We start from the raw sequence: 20675 nt of genomic DNA on the forward strand, positions 1-20675 counted from the left end.
GAGAACATGCGGCTAAACATGTCACTCCCGGTCCGATTGGGGAGGGGCCCAGAGAAAACTACAGAGTCCGACATTGTTTTTGCAAAGTTACACACCGATTTAATGTTAATTTTAGTGACCTCCGATTGGCGTAACCGGGTGTCATTACTGCCGACGTGAATTACAATCTTACCAAATTTACGCTTAGCCTTAGCCAGCAGTTTCAAATTTCCTTCAGTGTCGCCTGCTCTGGCCCCCGGAAGACAGTTGACTATGGTTGCTGGTGTCGCTAACTTCACATTTCTCAAAACAGAGTCGCCAATAACCAGAGTTTGATCCTCGGCGGGTGTGTCGTTGAGTGGGGAAAAACGGTTAGAGATGTGAACGGGTTGGCGGTGTACACGGGGCTTCTGTTTAGGGCTACGCTTCCTCCTCACAGTCACCCAGTCGGCCTGCTTTCCCGGCTGCTCTGGATCTGCCAGGGGGTAACTAACGGCGGCTAAGCTACCTTGGTCCGCACCGACTACAGGGGCCTGGCTAGCTGTAGAATTTTCCACGGTGCGGAGCCGAGTCTCCAATTCGCCCAGCCTGGCCTCCAAAGCTACGAATAAGCTACACTTATTACAAGTACCATTACTGCTAAAGGAGGCCGAGGAATAACTAAACATTTCACACCCAGAGCAGAAAAGTGCGGGAGAGACAGGAGAAGCCGCCATGCTAAATTGGCTAAGAGCTAGTAGCTACACTAAGCTAGCGGATTCCTAAAAACACGCAAAGTGAATAATGTGTAAATAATTTAGAGGTGATTCAGCAGAAGGAGTGCTTTAGTTAAGGCACGTAAAGATTACACTGGGAAACAAATCGTAATCTAGATAACTAGATCAATCTAACTGCGCAGATTAAACAGCTAACAGATACAGAAAAACACCGCTGTGCTCCGGAACAGGAAGTGATACAATACCGCAGTGAGAGCCAACCACCAGAACAAAACCTTGTTTGTGTAAATGCTAAACTGAGTTGGTTTGTAAAATATAGCATACTTGTCTGTAATAAAATTCAGAGTTAAAATTTGTAACTTATGTATGGAAATTTGTTAACTTAAGTGTTAAAGCATATGAAATAGACTAAAAATAGATTAATTTATGCATTTTTATTGAGGAAGAAAGGTTTCTGAAGTGTCTTTGCTCCAAGGTGATTTCTCCTCTTACACACCAGTTCCCCTGCCTTTAGAAAAAACTCTTTCACAGGGTACAGATGAAGATGATGAGCATAAACATTTCAGTGTGAGTTGATAAAGGTGTGGATATGTTTTCTGGTTATTCTTCCAGTATTGTAAAGGAGTATAAACATATCTAATTGGAAAAATAACAATAAACAATGCCCAAAGGAGAAAAAGATTTACCTTACTTGGCGTCAAAGATCAAAATTATTCCAGACTGGGGAAACGTCTTTGAACGATCCATGAAGTCAGTGGAACAAGATGAGGGCAAGCAAAACTCCAACAGCAAAACTCCATCCAACAAATCCGCAACATGTCGATACGGCTTGTTTCCTTATAAACACAATTTGGCACAGCGCAGTCAAACGACACAGTTCCTGTATTGGTCACATGATTTTTTTTTTTTTTTCTTTCTGCATTGAAAAAAATGCAGTCAGATTTTTTGAACAAAAAATGACTTACATTTACACGAGATCCTTCTGAATGTAGTAAAGTAAATCTGCAAGCCCAGATCTGTCATTCAACGGAGAAATCTTCATTTGAAAATGACAAATTTACAGCTAACATTTAGCCCTCCGCAAATTGTCCCTCTCATCATGGACGCTGCCGAGACGTCACGGACGAGACCTTCTCCCAGCATGCATTGCGCCAATTGTAATTTGTGGATTTACGTTAGTTTGCATCTGCACCTTTTTCTTGTCTTATACGGAAGGATCTACTATTTTTTAAAACTTCATATTGTCTTGCGGCACGTTTGGTGAGTACACATTTCTTTTATTTGTGCTTGAAAATTATTTTGGGGGACTTTTTCATACACCCGTTTGACTGAGTGGTGTCGCAATGAAAATCTACTGTCTTTCGCCTCCGGTACCATCGCGGGATATGGAGGCGAGACCCGCAAAGAATCCCAGTCATTAAAAATCTATAAACCTCTCTCAGTGTCCATGGAGCTCTGGGGCTCCGATTGCCGAGACGTGCGGTGCTGTGGATTTTGCCGCAAGAAGTCTGTCCTTGCAGCAACAGGTGTACCGGCCGCTTCGCATTAAAACAGCGAACGTAATCTCAGGACTTGTGCCAAGTGTGCTGCAGCTCCATTCTGTAGACAGAGAGGTGATGCCGGTGTTGTGCGCTGAATCTGACACACCCGCTGCAAAGCAGACACGGGTGTGAGTGGCCCGCTTCGGCGGTTAACGAGCTCGTTAACGAGCCCGCAGACTTAATAAGCGCAGCTGAGGCAGAGAGCGGGAGAGGAAGAACGGCGCCCGCTGTCGATGTCGTTGCTGATCTGAGCACACAGATCTGTATCTCACATTCATTGCGGCTTACTTTTGGATGTTGAAACCAGGACGTAACATTACTAACAGATAAAATCAATTTCAATGCGGGATCGGACTGAAGGCGGGAGCGCGTCGTCTTGTCCCTGACGTCATGGAAATGATACGGCTGTACAAACTGTTTTCACAGAGGGCTAAATTTTAGCTGCAAATTTGTCATTTTTAAACGAAGATTTCTCCGCTGAATTACAAATTTGGGCTTACAGATTTACTTTACTGCATTCACAAGGGTCTTATAAATACATATCAGCTATTTCTTTCTGAAATCTGACCACATTTATTTCAGTGCAGGTCTACTTTAAAGCGATACACGCACCAATACGGGGTTTCACTCTTGTGTGCTCGGCACAGTGTTGACGCACCAGTGTTGTTCATCCCATCACTATTTTAGAGTTATTACCCCAAACTTCAGCACAGTAAGTCAAATAAGGTGCAATCAATGCACAATACAAAGTATGTAGTGATTTACCATCTAGAATATACTTCGAATAGAATATACTTCGCCTTATTCAATATCGCAATACTTTTAGAAACTTTCTTTTGAATATGTTGAATATGAGCTTTCCAGTTAATTTTATCATCAATAATCACACCTAAGAACTTATTTTCCTTGAAACAATCTATATTTACCCCAAGTATATTTAACTGTATTTGTACATCCTGTTTATAATTTCCAAATAACGTCATTTTAGTTTTTGTCCCATTTAATGACAATGTATTCATGTCAAACCAACTCCTCAGCTTTATCATTTCAATTCTCAAATCAAACAAATTGCTGCAAATTCTCTCCAGAACAAAACAGGTTTGTGTCATCAGCAAAGAGAACTGCTTTAAACACACTGCAAATTTGACATAAATCATTAATATATAAAATAAATAATTTTGGTCCCAACACAGAGCCCTGGGGAACCCCACAAAATTTGCTCTGAACCCATACTGACTGTCATCAAGCAGGTTGTGAAGTTCAATAAATCTATCCAGTCTGTTATTGTAAAGTTTTTCCAGTATCTTAGAAAATTGTGACAATAAAGACACAGGCCTGTAGTTAGTAAAAAGATGTTTGTCACTAGATTTAAATAGAGGTATCACCTTTGCCACTTTCATACCATTTGGAACAATTCCCGTTTGAAATGATTTATTAAATATATATCCTAATGGTTTAACAATTTCTGGAATATCTGCTTTGCTAAAGCCATATGCGCATCATTATGATCAGTTGACTTTTTACTTTTACATGTGCTGACTACCATAATAATTTCCCTCTCATCAACTGGGCCAAGAAACATAGTATATGAATTTCTCTCAATTAATTGCTGGTTTTCCCATGTAGTTTGTGGAATGTCAACTGCTAAATCTGGCCAAACATTAGCAAAAAAATTATTAAAATTGTTCACTACTTGGTTCATGTCATATTTATCTTTATTATTACAAGTAAAGTAAGACCGCATAATGGTGGTTAATTTATTTTTATAATACTTATGTTTAATCTCAGCCCCTCTTGATTTACTTCTGATGAACTCTCTATATAACATATTTTTCTTCTTGCACACCCTTTGCAATCCCTTTGTCATTCATGGATGGTCATTATACTTGTTATTTAAACTGCAATGTAGAATTGGACAATTTTTGTTATATATATCAAGAAATATATTTTCGAATTTAACATATGCTAAATTAGCATCATTCTCCGTATAAATGGAATTCCAATCCTGCAGACGTAAATAATTTTTTAGGGCAATAATAGCTTCTTCAGATTGCAAACGCTTTTGCTATTGTATTTTCTCCTTCCATTTAGTATTCAAATTCAGCTCTGTTACTATAAAAATTGGTAAGTGGTCACTGATATCATTAATCAATAAACCACTTATTGTTTTGGTATTGATATCATTTGTAAATATATTATCAATATGGGTAGCTCACAGAGAAGTTATTATTGAAGGCCTAGTAGTTTTTGGATATAGATTTAAGCTGTACAAGGTATTAATGAAATCATCTGTCCCTTTATTTTGATGTGGATTTAAAAGATCAATATTTATATCTCCACAAATACTCGCTTATTACCCATCTGTGAAAAATATTTATCAACCCAGTTTTGAAATTATTCAGTTTTTGAGCCAGGAGCTCTATAAATACTACTACTACTAATAATAATAATACTAAATAACTACTAATGATACTAATTTTGTTAGAATTAATGACACGTGCACACACATCAGATGTTGGTATTTTCCATAGGATTGCCCATAAACTATAATCATGTGATTGAATACTGTCAGCTGGGCGGGGTCTACAAACACATGAATGACGTTGCCTCATATCACAATAGAAGCAAACAGCCGTGGCAGCGAGTTTAAAAGAAGTGACTTGTATCTGATTGGCCAGTGACATGGCCACGCCCACAATACTGTGGCCGATAAGAGCTGCGAGGTGTTGATGCTGGTGTCAGAGTGTAATATTTGAAAAATATCCATTAATTTAGAGCGTTTGCAGGTCTTTATCAAGCTGATAATGTGAGTCTGACATTGGGGAGGAGAAACTGATGTGTGATCGTCTCCCTCTGTGTGTTTATCTCTGAAGACGAGACAGGAAATCCGGCTTCGTTGGGCTTCAGCGATCGCACGCCAGCTGCCATGGCACCGGTCTCAGCAAAGGAAGCTGCCCAGAGGCTGGTTACAGCAGAAAGCTCGCAGTGCTATGACTCGGACGAGACGGGATCCACACCGGTGGCGTCGCCAGGGGCGTTCCTCCAGTCCGTCCACAGTAACGACTCCACCAGTGATACTGGCTCCGCCCATGAAAAGGTCGGTCTCTTCTGCTCCATTGACGGAGTTGGATTTTTATTTACTGAAGATTAATATCCTGATAGGCAAGAACTGATTCAAGGTCAATTGGAAAAAACCTAATTTGTAACATTAAACAAATTTAAATAAATTAACTCTGTCAAAAACATCAAATTTTTGTCATATTTGAGAGCATTATGGAGGATGGTATCCATTATGGATTGACAGTTCAATTTATTTCATTTATCAGTGATGAAAATTTTCCGGAAATCAGGCTTTTTTTACTCACGTGACGAACGTTTTCGGGTTATTTTTGACAACATACGTCAGTTCATTCATTCTGTTCCTTTCAGTTCCACACCTAAACAGTTGGTGGCGGTAATGCACCATGTTGGTTTGCAAGCTGGCAGTAATTTCCAAAGAAGAAGGGGTTCATTTGTTATGTTATGAGTTTATAAAGTCATATTTTTGGGGACTGTGCTGTTGTTTTATCGGTTTACTTTGTTGTGGACATTAAAAGTTATGAGCTGCGTTTTTCCTCCAGTAATCATACATTAAGTGGAGCTAACGAGTGAACCCTTCAGTGGCTAAACATGCCAACATCGTTAGCATTCAGACGAGAGTTTAACGCTACGTCTGCGTCAAAACCGCAAGATTAATGAGGGTTACAATGGAACGGCTGGCATGGCTTAGAACTTAGATTAATAACTTTGATTTTTTTATTTAAAGTTTTTTAACCATCAAGTAATCAAATAAAATAGCACAGTGCAGTTTCATATTTCTTTATATTTTAAGAAATATATTTCTTGCCCCACATCAGAAACACATTTGCTGTATGAATGAATCTACCATTAATACATGTAGCTACTGACACAACAACGATCAAAAATCACTCTAAGGTTCCTCAGTTTGTCAGTGTGATGTATGACACACGAGCCTAGGCTAAGCATTAGCTGGTCAACTTGACCAGCATTGCTAGACATCTGGCTTTTCACTGATGCAAGGCAATCTTCTAAGGATTTTATGTGGATGAGAGTATCAGCAGTTATCGGCATGTATAACCGAGTATCGTCAGCATAGCAATGAAGGGTAATCCCAAAATGCTGCAATATGTGCCCAAGGGGTGCTATATAAGGGGAGAACAGCAGGGGGCCTAAGATGGACCCCTGTGGAACCCTAAATTTCATGTCACTGAGGTTAGATGTAGTGTTATTTTACAAAATACAGTGAGAACGACTAGTATGATGTCAACTATGCAGGGGCACTCCCAGTAATCCCAAAATGACTCTACAGCCTATCGTTTAGAATATGATGATCCACGGTATCAAACGCAGCACTGAGATTGAACAGCACCAGAACCGTAGTGGTGCGGGCAGAAGATCATTCACCACTTTAGTGAGCGCCGTCTCTGTGGAATGATATTTTCTAAAACAGACTGCAGTGGCTCAGAAATATCATTCTCAGTAAGGTGGTCTATGAGCTGCCGTGACATCACTTTTTCCAGAATTTTAGAGCAAAATGATAGATTTGATATCAGCCTATAGTTTTTCAATATACTAGGGTTAAGATTAGGTTTCTTAGGTAATGGTTTAATCACTGCAGATTTGAAACATTTAGGAACAGATCCTGAAGTTATTAATAATTTCCAGCACAGTTGGTCCAGGAGTGGACCACAGGTCCTTAAACAGTTTTGTTGGTATAGAATCAAATAAACAGGTTGTGCTTTTTGTTGACGTTACGAGTTTCATCAGCATGCCTAGAGAGATACACTCAAATTCTGTAAATCTAGGTAATACCTCAGTAACGGAGCCCACCTCAATAGCAGGTGTCGTGGCTGGGTTAAGGCATGCTGGGATATGTTTAACCTAATGTCTTCTATTTTCTTCTCAAAGTAATCCAGGAAATCTTGTGCTGTAGAAGGAGAGTGACTTACAGTACAGGTGGTTGTCCATGAATAAGTGGTTCCACCGTGTCGAACAAGAACTGAGTTATGCTTGTTTTTGTTGATAAAATGAGAGTAATAGGTCCGCTTTGTAGCCAGTAGTGCATGCTTATAGCCTAAAGTCTGATTCACACGACAGGATTTTAAAATTATCTTTAGGTTTCCAAAACCTGAGAGACCACACACGTGAAGATAAAAAAAAAAAATCATAGCTCTAACAGGTTTGGTCGTACAGTGTGTGGTGTTCAGCCACACGGTAAGGACAACAACACCACACACGAACAGATTTCACACACAAACATTCCCAGCTCAGACAGGAAATCTTGTAAAATCTCTCGTGATTAAACGTGACTTCAGAGTAAACAAACGGAGATACTTTGTGGACTATTTAAAACAGAGGGAAAAAAACGAAAGAAAAGTAAAGGCGTTCTTTAAAGGAGTGGAGACAGCGCGACCACCGGTCTTTCTGGTAAGTCAGAACAGCTGTTTTGATTTGATTTTCCGCTCTGTACGTCCGTCACCTCGCTTTCTGATTGGCTGCATGTCGCATTCAGCAGGCTGCGTGCTTGTTTGTGGTCGGAGGACACAACACACGCTGCGATATCGGGCCAAAAAAAATCCAACATGTTGAATATCGTTGGCGTCATCACGATTGTCGGGGCGTCCTTAAGATTGTCGGAAGGGGAAGATCGGGTCCGATATCAGCCTAATTATCCTGCTGTGTGAACCAGGCCTTTGATAGCATCACGCCACACAAGGTGGAATACTAATTTTGAACTCCGTCATTTCCATTCTAGACCTCTTGCCTTATGCTTGAGGTCACGCAGGTAGTCATTGAACCAAGGTGACTGTGTTTTGGGGGAGCGCGGTTTTAACACAGGTGGCGCAATCATGTCGAGTGTAGTTTTGAGCACTGAGTTTAAACTATCCACAAGTCTCTCTACTGATTGGATATTTGCCAAAATGTGAAGCTAAGACATCAGGCAGTCTAGCTTTGAGTTCAGTCTTAGTTGAGGAGTTGATGCATCGCCGTAGTGATAAATAAGGTTGTTGTTCCACTAAACATGGCAGCGAAACTGTAAACTTAATAAGTGAGTGATCAGAGACCACTGATGTAAGAGGCATGATTTCAATATTTGTGACAGCAATACCACGTGTGAGAACCAAAATCCAGGGTATTTCCATTAATGTGCATTGAATCCTGAATGCATTGCTGAAATCCTAATGCATTCACAATTTCCATAAATGATTTGCAGAGGGGATCAGAAGCATAGTTTTAGTCATAAATTGAACTTTAGGGTGTCCAAAAAAAATTAGGGTGTCTGAAATTTTTGGCTCTGACCAGCATCACACACACCTAACCCACAGGGGGGGATCCAGGGTGGGGTGGGGGCTCTCCTCCATGAAACTTTTGGAGAAAAAAAAAAAGTGCTCCAAGTACCCACAGGTTTTAAAGACAGAGCACACGTCCAAAATATCACAAAAACCACCAAAAAAATAAATAAAAGGACTTAATTTACTCATATTTGAAGTCAGTCTGGTTCAGGGGTCTGCAGCCTTTACTGTCAGAAGAGACATTTTTGTTCCATCTTCCACAAATAAAATTCTTCTAGAGCCAAAAAAAAACATATTTGATCTTTAAAATGAATGAATAAAGATAGCACAGTTTATTTTTTTCTATATATAGTTCAACTACATATATATACGCACACAACCCCAATTCCAATGAAGTTGGAACGTTGTGTGAAATGTAAATAAAAACAGAATACAATGATTTGCAAATCTTATTCAACCTATAATCAATTGAATACACCACAAAGACAAGATATTTAATGTTCAAACTGATAAACTTTATTGTTTTTGTGCAAATATTTGCTCATTTTGAAATGGATACCTACAACATGTTTAAATAAAGGTGGGACAGTGGTATGTTTACCACTGTGTTACATCACCTTTCCTTCTAACAACACTCAATGAGCCCCAAAAGTCTCAGCTATTCACAAGCAAAGATGGGGTCGAGGATCACCACTTTGTGAACTGCGTGAAAAAATAGTCCAACAGTTTAAGAACAATGTTTCTCAATGTTCAGTTGCAAGGATTTTAGGGATTCCATCATCTACAGTCCATAATATAATTAGAAGATTCAGAGAATCTAGAGAACTTTCTACACGTAAGTGGCAAGGCCGAAAACCAACATTGAATGCCCGTGACCTTCGATCCCTCAGGCAGCACTCTATTCAAAACTGACATCATTGTTTAAAGGATCTTACCGCGTGGGCTCAGGAACACTTCAGAAAACCATTGTCAGTTAACACAGTTCGTCGCTACATCTACAAGTGCAAGTTAACGCTACCATGCCAAGTGAAAGCCAAACATCAACAACATCCAGAAACACCGCCGCCTTCTCTGGGCCCGAGCTCATTTGAAATGGACAGACGCAGATTGGAAAAGTGTGCTGTGGTCTGAGTCCACATTTCAGATTGTTTTTGGTAATCATGGATGTTGTGTCCTCCAGACAAAAGAGGAAAAAGACCATCCAGATTGTTAGCAGCGTAAGGTTCAAAAGCCAGCATCTGTGATGGTATAGGGGGTGTGTTAGTGCCCATGGCATTGGCAACTTACACATCTGTGATGGCACCATCAATGCTGAAAGGTACATCCAGGTTTTGGACCAACACATGCTGCCATCCAAGCAGCGTCTTTTTCAGGGACGTCACTGCTTATTTCTGCAAGACAATGCCAAGCCACATTCTGCACATGTTACAAGAGGGGGCATGTGTCGTGTGGAGATGAGATGAGTTCAGTCAGATGAGTTTGTATCAGTTACTGTCAATGTGTGCATAATGTCTGGAGTTGCCATGACAACATCAGACTGTTGGGGAGGGCAGAAGATAAGAAGGCAGCTGAATGGTTCACCAAGGCCATAGAAATACTTCTGAGGAAAACAGCGGGGCGTTTTTACCTTCAGAGGATGATAAGCCTGCCGTGTTTAGGGCTGAGGAGAGAAAGCACATTTGCAGCTCTCCTCAGCAACCAAATCCAATTTGAGTATTCCTTGGTCTCCGACATCTTCCTTTGCAAGGCGTACATTTGCTCAAAGAAGTTATCCAACTTATGTCTGAGTTCAAGGGTTAATGCAGTCTGAGAATGTGTCGCCTTGCCCAACTCAATAATCATGATGGACAGGTGAGGGGTCATGTCTCTGGTCACAGCCGTCTTGACAATTATCCGGTAGGTCAGGACAGCACATAAACCAATAACCACCAACCCTCCTACAATAAAACCAAATATAAATAAATCTTCGACGCTCTCCACAGAGAGCGGTACCAAACACGTGACATGCCATTTCTCCCAGTCATCGAGAACATAGCCTGCAGGGTAGGTTCCATCTGGGCACACAGGGTCCCCCAGCCCTGATTTCCTTCTTGAAAAAATGGTGTCAATAGCGTTCAGAGACCAGCTGATTAATCCAATATAGTTTGAAGAATTCACAGTCCGGTGAAGTAGGGACTTTGAAGGTTGGAGCAGATATAGAGGAGAGAGGAGGCGATGGGACCGCCTTCGCCGGAGTCCCAAGCATTTGTTCAATGCAGATATATGTATTGTCACACTCCAAGAACTACAGTAAGTGTCTGACACTTGCCGACGTGTAATGTTACAGATCTTTATGAGAATTGAATGTTATGAAAATGTGGCGGGACAGATTGACCGCAGCGGTTCGCCACAGTTTAGGTTGTTAATGGGAAAACCTGATGATGTTCAGACCGCTGAGTGTTAGCTTTTCTTTCCTTTAGTATCAGAGCGGCCAGTTTTGCAGCGAACTAAAGTATTGGAACGGGTGACTGACTGACTGGTGTCTCTCGTGGCCCGGGTGTGTCAGACTCAACATGAAGTCACTCTAATTGTTGACTGTATTTCATTCTGCAGAAACGTGAGAATGAAACTCCTGACAGCGTGAGCAGCACAACTGCAGAGACATCTACTGCACAAATGGGAAAGGCTACAAGTAAGAAAACAGATCTGACAGGAACTGCTTGTATCTTAATCACAGTCGTGTAAGACAATTTTCTCAAATGTGGAAATGGCAGTAAACAAAAACACATATAGTACATCCAGAAAGTATTCACAGCACTTCACTTTTTCCAGATTTTATGTTCCAGCCTTATTCCAAAATGGATTAAATTAATCTTTTTTCCTCAGAATGCTGCATACAATACCCCATAATGACAATGTGAAAATGTTATTTATTTTTAAGATTTTTTGCAAATTTATATATATATATATATATATATATATATATATATAAACTAAGAAATTGCATGTACAGGGCTGTGAAAATGTTTGTGCACCCTCAAGCTTTTACATGTTTGAAATTTTTTGGACATAAGAAAAATAAAATTGTCTTTTTATATTAAAATTTCTAATATTCTGCCCTTTAAACTCACTGTGAGTTTAAAGGACATCATTTTAGAAATTTTAATATACAAACCCTGAATTTTTATTTTGTTTCTTTTTTGTTTTTGATGTCCTAAAAATTTCAAACATGTAAAAGCTTGAGGGGCATTAACTTTTTCACAGCTTTATAAGTATTCAGTCTTTGCTGTGAAGCTCAAAACTGAGCTCAGGTGCCTCCTGTTTCCACTGATCATCCTTGAGATGTTTCTACAGCTTAATTGGAGTCCACCTGGGTTACATTCAGTTGATTGGACTTGATTTGGAAAGACACACACCTGTCTACATATAATGTCCCACAGTTGACAGTCACAGCACAAACCAAGCATGAAGTCAGAGGAATTGTTAGTAGACCTCCGAGACATTATTGTCTCAGTACACAATTTGGGGGAAGTGTACAGAAACACTTCTGCTGCTTTGAATGTCCCAATAAGCACAGTGACCGCCCATCTAAACTGAGCGATCGGGGGAGAAGGGCCTTAGTCAGGGAGGTGACCAAGAACCTGATGGTCACTCTGTCAGAGCTCCAGTGTTCCTCTGTGGAGAGGAGAACCTTCCAGAAGGACACTCGCCACACAGTGATGGCTTAAAATCCTGCAGGGCAATAAGGTCCCCCTGTTCAAGCCAGTACATGTCCAGTCCTGTTTGAAGTTCACCAGTGACCATCTGGATGATCCGGAGTAGGCATGGGAGAAGGTCATGTGGTCAGATGAGACCAAAATAGAGCTTTTTGGTATGAACTCCACTCGCCATGTTTGAAGGATGAGAACAACCCCAAGAACACCATCCCAAGCGTGAAGCATGAGGGTGGAAACTTCATTTTTGGGTTTGCTTTTCTGCAAAGGGGACAGGACGACTGCACCGTATTGAAGGGAGGATGGATGAGGTCATGTATCGTGAGATTTTGTCAAACAACCTCCTTTCCTCAGTAAGAGTATTGAAGATGGGTCGTGGCTGGGTCTTCCAGCATGACAATTTTAATAAGTTTCATTACACTAGAAGTCTTTCAGAAAGCGCTGTAACTAGGTTTAAGGATATGATTCCTTCTTTATGTTCTCTAATGCCATATACCAACACAGTGCAGAGTAGCTACCTAAACTCTGTAAGGGAGATAGAGTATCTCGTCAATAGTTTTACATCCTCATTGAAGACAACTTTGGATGCTGTAGCTCCTCTGAAAAAGAGAGCTTTAAATCAGAAGTGTCTGACTCCGTGGTATAACTCACAAACTCGTAGCTTAAAGCAGATAACCCGTAAGTTGGAGAGGAAATGGCGTCTCACTAATTTAGAAGATCTTCATTTAGCCTGGAAAAAGAGTCTGTTGCTCTATAAAAAAGCCCTCCGTAAAGCTAGGACATCTTTCTACTCATCACTAATTGAAGAAAATAAGAACAACCCCAGGTTTCTTTTCAGCACTGTAGCCAGGCTGACAAAGAGTCAGAGCTCTATTGAGCTGAGTATTCCATTAACTTTAACTAGTAATGACTTCATGACTTTCTTTGCTAACAAAATTTTAACTATTAGAGAAAAAATTACTCATAACCATCCCAAAGACGTATCGTTATCTTTGGCTGCTTTCAGTGATGCCGGTATTTGGTTAGACTCTTTCTCTCCGATTGTTCTGTCTGAGTTACTCTCATTAGTTACTTCATCCAAACCATCAACATGTTTATTAGACCCCATTCCTACCAGGCTGCTCAAGGAAGCCCTACCATTATTTAATGCTTCGATCTTAAATATGATCAATCTATCTTTGTTAGTTGGCTATGTACCACAAGCTTTTAAGGTGGCAGTAATTAAACCATTACTTAAAAAGCCATCACTTGACCCAGCTATCTTAGCTAATTATAGGCCAATCTCCAACCTTCCTTTTCTCTCAAAAATTCTTGAAAGGGTAGTTGTAAAACAGCTAACTGATCATCTGCAGAGGAATGGTCTATTTGAAGAGTTTCAGTCAGGTTTTAGAATTCATCATAGTACAGAAACAGCATTAGTGAAGGTTACAAATGATCTTCTTATGGCCTCGGACAGTGGACTCATCTCTGTGCTTGTTCTGTTAGACCTCAGTGCTGCTTTTGATACTGTTGACCATAAAATTTTATTACAGAGATTAGAGCATAGGTATTAAAGGCACTGCGCTGCGGTGGTTTGAATCATATTTGTCTAATAGATTACAATTTGTTCATGTAAATGGGGAATCTTCTTCACAGACTAAAGTTAATTATGGAGTTCCACAAGGTTCTGTGCTAGGACCAATTTTATTCACTTTATACATGCTTCCCTTAGGCAGTATTATTAGACGGTATTGCTTAAATTTTCATTGTTACGCAGATGATACCCAGCTTTATCTATCCATGAAGCCAGAGGACACACACCAATTAGCTAAACTGCAGGATTGTCTTACAGACATAAAGACATGGATGACCTCTAATTTCCTGCTTTTAAACTCAGGTAAAACTGAAGTTATTGTACTTGGCCCCACAAATCTTAGAAACATGGTGTCTAACCAGATCCTTACTCTGGATGGCATTACCCTGACCTCTAGTAATACTGTGAGAAATCTTGGAGTCATTTTTGATCAGGATATGTCATTCAAAGCGCATATTAAACAAATATGTAGGACTGCTTTTTTGCATTTACGCAATATCTCTAAAATCAGAAAGGTCTTGTCTCAGAGTGATGCTGAAAAACTAATTCATGCATTTATTTCCTCTAGGCTGGACTATTGTAATTCATTATTATCAGGTTGTCCTAAAAGTTCCCTAAAAAGCCTTCAGTTAATTCAAAATGCTGCAGCTAGAGTACTGACGGGGACTAGAAGGAGAGAGCATATCTCACCCATATTGGCCTCTCTTCATTGGCTTCCTGTTAATTCTAGAATAGAATTTAAAATTCTTCTTCTTACTTATAAGGTTTTGAATAATCAGGTCCCATCTTATCTTAGGGACCTCGTAGTACCATATCACCCCAATAGAGCGCTTCGCTCTCAGACTGCAGGCTTACTTGTAGTTCCTAGGGTTTGTAAGAGTAGAATGGGAGGCAGAGCCTTCAGCTTTCAGGCTCCTCTCCTGTGGAACCAGCTCCCAATTCAGATCAGGGAGACAGACACCCTCTCTACTTTTAAGATTAGGCTTAAAACTTTCCTTTTTGCTAAAGCTTATAGTTAGGGCTGGATCAGGTGACCCTGAACCATCCCTTAGTTATGCTGCTATAGACGTAGACTGCTGGGGGGTTCCCATGATGCACTGTTTCTTTCTCTTTTTGCTCTGTATGCACCACTCTGCATTTAATCATTAGTGATCGATCTCTGCTCCCCTCCACAGCATGTCTTTTTCCTGGTTCTCTCCCTCAGCCCCAACCAGTCCCAGCAGAAGACTGCCCCTCCCTGAGCCTGGTTCTGCTGGAGGTTTCTTCCTGTTAAAAGGGAGTTTTTCCTTCCCACTGTAGCCAAGTGCTTGCTCACAGGGGGTCGTTTTGACCGTTGGGGTTTTACATAATTATTGTATGGCCTTGCCTTACAATATAAAGCGCCTTGGGGCAACTGTTTGTTGTGATTTGGCGCTATATAAAAAAATTGATTGATTGATTGATTGACAATGACCCCAAACACACAGCCAGGGCAACTAAGGAGGGGCTCCGTAAGAAACATTTCAAGGCTTCTGTACTAAATATTAAGGTCCATTTTTCTTTTGTATCAAATACTTATTTCATGTAATAAAATGCAAAATAATTATTTAAAAATCATACAGTGTGATTTTCTGATGTTTTTTCAAAGATTCTGTCTCTCACAGTTGAAGTGTACTTACGATAAAAAAAATGATAGACCTCTACATTCTTTGTAGGTGGGAAAACCTGCAAATCAACAGTGGATCAAATGCTTATTTGCCTCACTATAGATGGAGACTTTATTTGCCATTTGTACTCGCACGCAAGGTTTGGGTGCATTGAAATTCTTGTGCAGAGCTCTTGAGTAGATAAATATAAAGGTATGAAAAGGATACAAGGAGCACATAAAAATAAAAAAAGTTCCAGGTTAAAGGGGATTGTGAACAGCAGTTGTTGTACACTTGTATTCCAAACACGGTGAATATTAATTGTTAGCTGAGTATGTGGTAGCGCAGTGGCGCTGCATGTAGAACCCAGAGAATAGATAGAAAAATATATAGGCACTGAAGGGGGGGGGAGAATCACGCTGTCACTGTATTACTCACACCGGACTGCAACTGCCATCATCATCAGGTTGTTTAACCTGTGACAGCGCATGACAGGTGCAGTAGGCGGGCTCTTTATTAAGCAAACCACGCCCAAGCAGTTACTCCATCAGCTAAACAATCAATCCATTAATAATAAAACAGTAATTGGGGGCATCTTTCACTGTTAATAAATAATAAAGTATATTGCAGCATTGACTGTTATTTCAAAGGGAATAAAATATTGAACATTAGATTATAGTTGAGTGATAAATGTTGCCCGGTGAGTTCAGGGATACCATCAGTCTGACTGTGGCCGGAAAAAGACTTTTATAGAGTGAAGTCCTGTGTATGATGATGCCATCTGCCCTACTTTTTCCTCAGGCTGTGTGTTTGGGCCTGAGAAAAAGTGGGCGGGGTGGTGGGGGCCCCTGATAATGTGCTGTGCCCTCTTTTTGCATTGTTGACAGTAAATTGAGTCTATAGGCGGAAGTTTAGTCCTGATAATTTTCTCAGCTGTTTCTAGAACTTTCTGGAGAGCCTTCCTCTCTGCCTGAGTGGTGCTGCTGTACCACACTGAGATGCCCGTGGTGAGTAGACTCTCCACCAGGCCCGTGTAGGCCGGCGTGAGGGGATGGCAGCTCAGCCGCCCTTCCTGAGCACTCTGATGAAGTGCAGCTGCTTTTGAGCTTTTTTTTCACAGTGGCTGCAGTGTTTGCAGACCAGCTCAGACCAGATGATACATGAAGCCAGAGGAACTTGTGACTGTCCACTCTCACTACTTCAGTGCCCCCTGGTGGTGAGGGGGTGCAGTTGAGGGTCTTTCCTCCTGAAGTCAGTCATAATTTCTGTTGTCTTTCCTATATTGAAGATGAGGTCGTTCTCTCCGTAGGAAACTGTACTGTCAGCCACCGCCCTGTACCCAGTCTCCTCCCCACCCTTGATGAGGCCCAGGATGGTCGCATTGTCAGCGTATTTGATGTTGATTGTGTTGTTCATGTTGGACACACAGTCGCGGTGTACAGGGTGAACAGTTTGGGGCTGAGGCAGCAGCCCTGAGGTGATCCGTTGCTGATTGTGAGCTCAGCGGAAACCTTTCCTCCCATCTGTACAACCTGCGGCCTGTTTATGAGGAAATCCAGAACCCAGTTGCAGGTATTGGTTGGGACACCCAGATCAGACAGTTTCCCAATCAGCTTTTTTGGGCAGATGGTGTTGAAGGTAGTGGTGTAGTCGAGGAAGACCATCCTGACATATGTTCTGCTGGGATCCAGGTGTTGGGGGGTGTGGTGGAGGACTGTGGCCACCGCATCATCCACTGATCTGTTTGGATGATAGGCAAATTGAAGAGGGTCAACAGTTTCCACCAATATGGAGTTGAGATGATTGAGCAGCAGCTTTTCCAGACATTTCATGGCAGCTGATGTGAGTGCCCCTGGTCTGAAGTCGTTCAGGGTGGATGCATCTGATTTCTTAGGTACAGAAATGATGATGGTGGAGGATTTGAAAATATGTGGGACTGCTGACGGTGCACGGGGGCCATTGAAGATTTCTGTGTACACCTGCCAGTTGTTCTCCATGGGACTCTGGGTGAGACACCATCTGGACCTGCTGCTTTCTGAGGGTTCACCTGTTTCAAAGCCCTCAGAACCTGAATGTGTGACACCGGAATGACAGAATCATTGGGTTTCAGGGGAGTTCTTTGGGAGAGTGTGTTCTGTCTGTCAAATCTGGCAGAAAAGCTGTTAAGACAATCTGGGACGGTGTTGTCTCTGACCTCTGTCCCTTACTTTCTCCTAAAGTTAGTGACTGATTGGATTCCCAGCCACATACTGCACATGTTGTTGTCTCGGTAGAAGCCTGCAAGTTTTTGGGAATTTGCCCTTTTAGCTGTCCTGATGGTGTTGCGTAGCTCGTAACAGGCCCATTTATATTTTCACTGTCTCCTAACTTGTAAGTCACATGTCTGCAGAGTTCTGGAGGTGACACAGATGGACATGCACCAGCTGATGTAATTTCTAACAATCAGATCCTAATGAAGGATGAACAGCAGCACCAACACCGGCTGCAAGCTGTTGAGTGGCATCGATGTCAGTTCCCGGAGGCAAAGAATATCGGAACCATACACCACGTGACTGTTTTCCCCCAAATGGGTGGACAGTGACATGTAAAACTTTATTATCTCTCCTGTGTGGTCAGTTAAAGGAGAAAGGATTGTTGTTTCAGTGTGTATTTCATTTGTGAACAGGTACATTACTATTGTTAGTTTGCTAATATGTTCCCTGGGTAAATACGACAGTCTGCACTTTAAAGTCAGATATTCCACATCTTTGGAACAGGACTGTGAAATAACTTAGCAGTCAGTGCACCGAGATTGGTTTACTGTGATAGCCGTTACCCCTACGCTGGTTTTTTCCCCTCTTCATCACATCACGGTCAGCGCTGTAGCCTGCCGGTGTTCTGAGCTCGTCCGGTGTGTTCTCACCAAGCCACATTTCACAGGACCCCAGTATGGAACAGTTCAGTGTGTAGCGTTGCTCAGCTAAGCGTGCGTGCAGGTTATTATCCAGAGACTGAACATTAGTAAACAATATGACTGGAAGAGTTAGACTGCCTTTGCTAACCAGGTAGCAGAGCGTCCAGTCAACTCCTCCCCTTGTACCGCATCACTTCCTCGGCCTGTTGTCATCAGCCGAGACCCTGACTGTGGCTTGTCCTGGTGTTAGTTCAGGGAAAGAGTCTAAGACACTTGTATCAAAAATTAAGCTCTGACGACTCACTTCCAGCTAGAACAAAGTCATATTTGATGCATACTTACATTGTGCCCTTAACTCTAAGTGTGAAAATGATAAGGAAAGCAAAAGTCTGCGATGTCACATGCTGAGGAGTGCCATCTTAGTCTTTATTGCTCTTTATCTTGGTTTAAATTTTAAAAAGTTTTGATGAAAAGAGGAGTTGGTGGCACATGCGTTCAAGAAGTGAACATGGCAGTCTTGCCTGTCTCGGAGCAAGCTGTCCAACAAAACCAGGCAGATTATTAACTTCTACAATATATTCATAATTATTTGACTGACGAAGAAGCTGTGTTTGTTATAAAATGTTGCTAAAGCAGTTGTTACGATCTGTGTAAACAAATATGGGCATTCATTTTTCTCGTAAACGCCGGTATTACGGCTCATTGAAATGTCATATTACATCAGTCAACAATAGGAACGTCAACAAAACAGTTCTAATACATATACTCTATATATTCTATAACATATTACCGGCTCATTTCATAGAACAATGTATGAAATTTGTCAAAAGACAAGGATATAACAGGTGGTTTCCATCCTTGTCAAAAACAAACAAACCTCAGCGTTTGACTTTCCCAGAAAGGGCGACCTCTGTGCAGTAATATGCTCCGCTTTCAGTAATACAATAACTAGTTCACCCTAAATTTGCTAAGTATGGAATCACAGACACCCAACCATTGATATTTTCACAATGTTTTAATATGCCACAGCCTGTAAAACATTGTAGATGTGTATACACATTACACTAGCACTGTTCTATTCCCAATTGAACTTTGACTGGAAGAGCTAGTGGGACCTTCAGCCACCTTGCGCATGCTGAGATGGGGATTTCACTTATTGAGAGGGGCAGATACAGTATGTATAGCTACGACAGGTAAAATATTTTCAGAAAGTGATTTTAACCTCAAGGCACCTGTGGCTTTGTGCACTTCTGTGACCACTTTCAAAATATACAGCATTCGCACCAAACAGCTATGGAGACGTCCGGAAACAAAGTACTCGTGAGTACACAGGTGTTTCCGACAAGTGATGTTGCTGCTAGAAGCGTTCCAGCGTGCGCTTCAATGGAATGTAGCTGCTAATGTACAGATTAATTCCAAAGTTGACATAAGTGTGATGTCGTGTTATGACTACTCATTTTTAAGTGATAACTGTTAAAGTTGCTGCAGTCACGGTAAAAGCTGCGGCTCCAAGTAGGTTTCTGTGTGCTTGCACGACCATGAGTCATAAACGCAGCCTGTCAATAACGATCTCTGCTCCAGGTTCAGTTTTGTGCCCTATTAATTGAGTGTTATCAATAAAATCTAAAAAAAATAAATAAATCTGCTGCCGGTGGAAAAGTGATATATGTGAAAAGCTGAATGAAGACCAAAGTTCCAAAATAGAACCTTCAGTATGTGATGAAGCTGGTTACAGTTTTTCCTCTATAATCATCCACGTTGTGTGAATGGTGCAGCTATCATGGTTAATCAGTTCATGACAACATGATTAAACAGTCCCAGTAACGTTTGGGTCATTTTTGGCTTTATGCGACATTGAGCGTGCAGGACCCACACATTCAAGTTCTTCTAGATCGACAGTTTAGATTTTTTTTTTTCTTCAACAAAATCTGAGGGGTGACCTGGGAAACCCAAATTGAATTGGCCCTTTAAGTTGGGGATGAGTTAAGACGATGTTGATGCTAGGGAGCAACTGCAGTGAACACTGAGTCTGTTGTGCTGGTGCTCTTGGATGCGTTCATCTTCTGTTTTCCTCAACACCCTCAAGTCATGTCTCATGTCTCATGACTCAGTGCACACAGTGTTTTGTAAATGCTTATTTAAAAGGTGTGTCTGCATCCATTTATGGCTAAAGATGGGCTTGGGCAGCAAGCACATGCACATCTTTCCACTGTACCTGAGAATCATGAACAAGGAGCAAGTCTCTAGTTCTGGCACGAAAGAATGAATCTGCACATTTCCACCTTCTCCTTTTATAAATGAGA

The 20675-nt window shown here is 41.2% G+C and overlaps 1 protein-coding gene across 1 annotated transcript in view; it reads left to right on the plus strand.

Annotated features, from left to right (window-relative positions):
* Positions 1–20675, plus strand: part of LOC117508840 (oocyte zinc finger protein XlCOF6-like) — a 32153-nt gene that overhangs the window by 9211 nt on the left and 2267 nt on the right. Inside the window, exons 2-3 of the mRNA XM_034168686.1 lie at positions 5110–5333; positions 11182–11260. Coding sequence (XP_034024577.1) covers positions 5110–5333; positions 11182–11260 — 303 coding nt within the window. The remainder of the gene's footprint in view (positions 1–5109; positions 5334–11181; positions 11261–20675) is intronic.

This window comes from Thalassophryne amazonica, chromosome 4, assembly GCF_902500255.1.
Source record: "Thalassophryne amazonica chromosome 4, fThaAma1.1, whole genome shotgun sequence".
Lineage (NCBI taxonomy): Eukaryota > Metazoa > Chordata > Actinopteri > Batrachoidiformes > Batrachoididae > Thalassophryne > Thalassophryne amazonica.